The 6,152-nt window shown below is 46.7% G+C and overlaps 1 protein-coding gene across 1 annotated transcript in view; it reads right to left on the bottom strand.

Annotated features, from left to right (window-relative positions):
* Nucleotides 1-3,067: 3,067 nt before the first annotated feature.
* Nucleotides 3,068-6,152, bottom strand: part of grin2bb (glutamate receptor, ionotropic, N-methyl D-aspartate 2B, genome duplicate b) — a 97,113-nt gene continuing 94,028 nt past the window's right edge. The window contains exon 14 of the mRNA XM_008277315.1: nucleotides 3,068-5,473. Coding sequence (XP_008275537.1) covers nucleotides 3,068-5,473 — 2,406 coding nt within the window. The remainder of the gene's footprint in view (nucleotides 5,474-6,152) is intronic.

Here is a 6,152-nt window from a genome sequence, read left to right as displayed (position 1 = left end):
GACTTTGAGCGCTGACGAGTGGGAGGAGAACAGGATAGATTTCCTGTATTACTGTATATCCAGGTTCTCTCAGAGATAATGCAGGAGAACGTGGGAAAACACTTCCTTGCTGAGAGCTGATCTAATCCACATGTACAGGTGTATTTTTTTTCCTTATTCGATCTAAAAGAAACCCCAAATTATTCCATCTACAAAAAAAAAGCAAAAATTGAAACGCAGTCGTGATTTTGACGAACCAACAGGTGCTGATATAACTTGAACCCTGAAGCCTTGTTGGCCAATCAGAAGCCTGTAAAAAACAATTACTGGTTCCGGTTTCCTGCCAACGATGGTAAAGGTAAACTCTAGTAAAAGGAGGAATCATGTGTATGGACTGTTTGTGATGCCTCTGTTCCTCAGTGTAGTGGACGAATAACTGGACAGTTATGTGTAAAAGTCCTGTTAGCAAGGTTAGCACCAGCACTGTTATGACTGTTGTGGTCTCATCTGCCACTGCACAGAATAAAACCCCTAAAATGGAGACTTTTGGAATCACTGGCCGCCAACTCTAGAGTTGTATTTTAGTTTAGAGGGGAAGAAATGGAGCCTTTTGAAAACAGTGATGCAGACACACAAGTTTGCTTGGGCATACTGGGTGTTACCTTTTTCTACATGACTCATTACACTGTAAGAAAACAAAAGCCTTTACCATCAGTGGTTAACTCAACATGGATGACGAATTACAGGCATAGTTGCTTACCTTGTCTTCTATGCTAGCAGCTGTTGCACAGTTACGAAAATTATGTCTTTTGATGCTATGCACAGAAAACAGTTGTGAAATGGTGCTGACGGAGATTGAGGTCTTTGAACATCTTCACCCTGGAAGGAGTTTTCTAAAAGGTCTGTTTCCAGTGACCTGAAACTGTGTTTGCATGAGGACAAAAGGCCAAAACACAGAGAAAAAGTCATGTTTGAAAAAAGTAAATAAATAAAAAATACCCAGGTACATGTGGCATTAGATGACAAGATCAGCACTTTCATATGATTTTTTTTTCTTTTTAAATATGAAATTACTGTCAATTAATTCAGCTTGGAAACATAAGGATTAAACAGAGCAATCGGGTTTCTGTCCGATGGTGACAAAATCTGCCTACTGGCAACTTTAGAGCTCAGAAATGCATTTTTTTGTTTAATCTATAAAAACAGAAGTTGTGGTTTTGTGGGCAGTATACAACCTCTCTCACGTTTCTATACTTAGACTGTGTGCAAATTAAGCAAGTAAAGTTTAACCTCTTTATTAGAGAGGTTTAGAGCTGCTGGTTGATGGGATTGTTATTGTCAATCAAAGTCACGATAGCTGTTTTTTATCTCTGTATGCTCAGATAAGCTAAATGGTAGATTCATGTTCATCGTGCAGACATGAAAGTGTTATTAGCGTTCTTTGCAAGAAAGAAAAATATATGAAACTTCACGAAATTTCAGGAGAGACACTAATCAGTATGTTTTTTGCGTTGTTTATGCCAAAAAAAGGAATGTGACAGTTATTTGGGACTGTGTACTTACATAGTTAAATTTATGAGCCTGCTGAGGTGCTTCACACCTGCACAATACAGTGCTAAACCCTTGTACTCCTCTCATCACTCAAATGTGACCACCTAATACGGCAGGCAGGGCTTGTAACAGTAATCATGAGAAAATTAACTGCTCATCCCAGCAACAGAGGCCTCTCTCTGAGAGTCCATTATGTCTCTGTCCTGAACAGCAAAACTGTCACGGCCAATTGAGCCAGACCCAATGAAACACCATGAGAGCAACAAGCGCACATTAAATGCGATTTACATGTATTTAATGGATATAGTTAGTTTCTGGGTCATCAGTTATGAGGAGGTTAGGAGTGATAAAATTTGTGAAGCTTCTTGGTAAATGATTTAAAGGACTGACTCGTAGTTAGAATAACTGTGGACTTAATAGCTCAAGCAGAAACTTGTACTGTGTACTTTCATTGGCTGGGGATCAATGCAGAAATTTAAGCTTCCTCTACTGCAGATTTAAAATTCTAAAATTCTACCCTCATTTCAGACTTCATTTATATTTTCACTCTCAAACCGACTGACTAATTGTTTGCAAGTGGACCTGTCCATCAACAGAAGACAGATAAAAAATCAGTATTAGTCCATTAAGGCACATCCAGCTCAAAATGTGAGACCTATTTGGTACTGCCAAGCAGAAAGAAATGAGAGGAAAACGGCAAATCAGTATGATGATGTTGCTTCTGCAGCTGAAAAAAGACGTTTGCAAAATTCTAAGTACATACAATGTACTCAGCAAGTCATGCCTTTCACATACACTTCACAGCAATCAAAAGTAAGAAAAGTAAAAAAAAATCAAACATGAAGAATTAATAGCAAAGAAGAGTCCAAATTACAGGAACCAAAAAAAGATTTGAACTGACAGCCAGTCTACCAGTCTCCTGTAATATTGGTAAGCTAAGAAAGAATTAACATCATACAAATATGTAACATGAACTATCTAAATAAATAAAATGTAAAAACAATCCAAACCGATCATCATTAAACACTGGAATAATATTCAATAATATTATTAACATTATCAATACAATTATTATTAGTTTACCCTGTTACTTCAACAGAAGTGTTGATTTCTCATTCATGATTGTATTTCCGTTGCTAAACAAAACGTTTGTTTTGGTGTTAAGGAGCTGCAGGAGGGAGGGAAAGACAATGAGCATGTGAAGAGAGCGGAGACTGGAGATTTCATTTCACCATTTCCCCTCCCTCCCTCCTTTCAGATCCTTCTCTGAGCGTCGGAGCAGCACCAGAATCCTCTCTTCTCATTAAAAACTTGTCTCCCGTCGGACTTCGCCACAGCTTAGCCGGCAGTGGCCTCTGTGCATTGTCCAAATTCTTTCCATTTAGTGGAGTGAGAACAACATACACACTATCGTGTCTCCTCATTCTCTTCATGCAGAGAGGTCATCAGCCTGTACTGTTTCTCTTTTTTCCTCTTCCCCTCATTTTCTTCGCTCACTTCATCTTCTCTCTCTTTCTTTTTTCCTCTGTCTTCACTCTCAGACATCTGACTCAATGCTGGAGAGCTTTTCGTAAACATGTCCATTGCTGGCACCGTTGAAGGGTCTCTGTCCCTGCCCCAAACCTAATGTGTCCCTGCCCCCAGGCAATAGCTTGTTGCCCCCGTGGTGGTTCCCCATGGGCCCTCCCACCCCGCCCAGACACAGCTCTTTGGGGAACCTGGGGGCCACATTGGACATCACCCCAGCAGTGGCGGACGCGGGCAAATAGGAAGTCGCTCCCATGGAGCCGCGGAAGTCCCCTCCTCCTCGGCTGTTGTTGAGAAGTTGCTGCTGCTGCTGCTGTTGCTGCGTCTGTGGCTTTTTGATGTAGTACGGTTTGGCACCGTGTAATAGACACTGGTCGTCGCCGAAGGTTGGGATGAAGGGGTTCTGGTTCACCTTATCTGGGTAGAGAGATTTAGACAAGGAGTAAGTCCCGGCCCCTCTGCTACCACCACCACCACCACCACCACAGCCCCCACCTCCCATCATAGCTCTATCTCTGTCCCTCAGGTCTCTCTCCCCCACCGACCGCCGGTGCAACCCACCTTCGCCTCCACGGAACAAACTGAAGGAGGAGCCTCCTTTCGCCCTATCCCCGCCTATTCCTCCAAACATGGGAGAATCTCTGTCACCTGAATACCTCTCAAACATGTGAGCGTAAGGGCTGGGGCCCTCCATGTAGCGGTCTTTGTCTTTCAAACTCACACTCCGGGGCTGGGGAAACTGCCCCCCAGTGCCCCCACCCACTCCTCCCATGCGGCCTGCACCCTCCCTCTGCAGGTCCACAAATGTGTCATATGAGTGCTGTCTCCGTAACACCCTCCCACCCGGCCCTAGCTTCCTGCGCTGTGCCTGAGTTTGTGTCTGACTGGGTCCTGCGCCACTCTTCCCTCCTGTGAACACCATGTTATTATCCTCGCTGATGTTGTAAAGGTTGCTTGGCTGCATCTTACAGGAGTCACAGCGTTTGCATGTAGCTGAGCTGGGGCGACTGCCGCTCCCCCCGACTCCGCTAGCTGGACATGTACTACCTCCTCCTACACCTCCGCTATGGTGACACACACTGTGGCAGTTACGACACTCCCAGTCGCCCCCTGCTATGCCTCCCCCTCCAATCCCAGAAACCCCCTTTTCCCAGCAGGTGTGGGCCTGCTGCCCTGCTGATACTGCCCCAAGCCCACTTTTACACTCTGGTTTCTTTCCTTTACCTTTGAGGAAGTCTTCCACAGGCACTAAGCTTTTACAGATACCACCACCACTACCACCGCCCACTCCGCTTCCTCCACTTCCACCCTCTTGCTCCCACTTGGCCTTGCCCTCCTTGGAGCGAAACTGGTCCGCATAGAAATCCCTCAGGTTCTCCTTGTCTTTGCGGAATAGGTAAGGTGAAGAATTACCCCCTCCTCCTCCCCTCTTCCGCTCCAGGGGAGGTGAGACCGTGCGGTGTGCCAGGGGTCCGTGGGGGAAGTGGTGGTGGACGGTGTGGTGGTGGGGTCTCCTCCTGAAGCCGCTCAGCTCTATCTCGTCCTGCTCCCGTCTGCACTTCGCAGACGCCGGCCTCTTTTTCAGGCTGTCCCTGTACTGCTTACGCCGCTTGTTGTTGCCCTCCAGGTTCCCGTAGGTGACAGTGTGCGTTGAAATATCCGACACATCAGAACGAATGTTCCCATCGTCACCTCCCGAGCCTGCCCCGCCCCCACCACAGTACCTGTCATGCCCCCCGATGAGCCCCGTGCTTGATGCGCCTCCTTTGAAAGAAAACCTGCCGTACACATTGCTTCCCTTGAACCCACCCTGGTTGGGCTCCGTAGGGGTGTGGCCAGCGATCAGGTCAAATTTACTGGTGTTCCTGTGAGTCATGGAGGGACGGGGCTGGGTGGTGAAGATGGGAGCTACCCCTCCCCCTAAACTGTCGCAATCGAACATGCCCCCCTCCAACGAGCTAGCGCTGCCTAAGCTACGCGGCCTATTTGGCGGGGGGCCGGACATACCCAGAGCCGAGGCCGGGTGGTGGTGCCGGTAATGGTCCTGGTACAGGTTGCTGTCCTTCAGGGGCAAGTTGCCAAAAGTCCTCTCCACCTCGCTGATGTAGTCACTGAACATGTTATCCTCTGGCATGTATGGCGGCGCAGACTTACAGTCTACAGGGTGACCAACCAGGCTGCGCCGATGTTCCTGGATATCATAGATGGCCGACTCGGGCCGACTGTGGCTGTACTCCAGGGCGGCGTGTGGAGAGCCGTTAATACCAGGGACGGCGGTCATGTCCTTGGCGGTGCGGAGCAACCGCAGGATGTTGGAATGGGTGTTGTTCATGTTCTTCTTCATGGTGGACGAGGGTGAGTCTATGGTTGACTTGTTTTCCTCAATTTGTACCCCGTGGATGCAGCTGTAGATACCCTGGAGTGCGAAAATTAGAAGAAAAGGGAGGTAGAGAGACAAAGAGAGGGTGAGACAGGCCATGGAAGGAGGAAGAAAGAAGACGAGAGTGGCAAGGTATGAAACCCAACAGTAAAACATGGACCAGTATTAAGGAGTTGAGAACCAGAGGGGATTTAATGTTAGTGAGACAGAGCCAAACAAGAGGACACATAGACAGACAGACAGACAAAAAGAGAGAGAGAGAGAGAGCGAGACAGAGAGAGAGAGAGAGAGAGAGAGAGAGAGAGAGAGAGAGAGAGAGAGAGAGAGAGAGGCAAATAGAAACAGGCAGAGGCAGAGAGGTTAATGCATCGCCATGTTCTCGATGACCACTCTCTTGTTTACACACTATTAAACAGTAATAGGGGCTGAGTTCATAAATGACTTTTCTCTGGGGAACAGTATGGACTGCTCAGCACTCAGACACTAAGAGCTGAAAGGAGAGGCAGATCAGTGCCTTGATTGATAACACGAGTGAAGAAGTCAGCTCGTGGTTTTGAAAAATCAATAGGTTTAATCGATGTCATTTAAATTCAGCTGACACTAGTGCCGCCAGCATTGTTCATCACAAGGGCTTTACCTGTTTCCTTTCAAGAGAAAACAAGGAAATTAATCACTTTGCAAAAGTTTCTCTGACTTACTACAGGTATCAGAGACA

Source organism: Stegastes partitus, unplaced genomic scaffold (genome assembly GCF_000690725.1).
Source record: "Stegastes partitus isolate 25-593 unplaced genomic scaffold, Stegastes_partitus-1.0.2 Scaffold3, whole genome shotgun sequence".
In the NCBI taxonomy this organism is placed as follows: Eukaryota; Metazoa; Chordata; class Actinopteri; family Pomacentridae; genus Stegastes; species Stegastes partitus.
The sequence above is the reverse complement of the archived record's forward strand: the minus strand, read 5'-3'. Positions and strand labels throughout refer to the sequence as shown.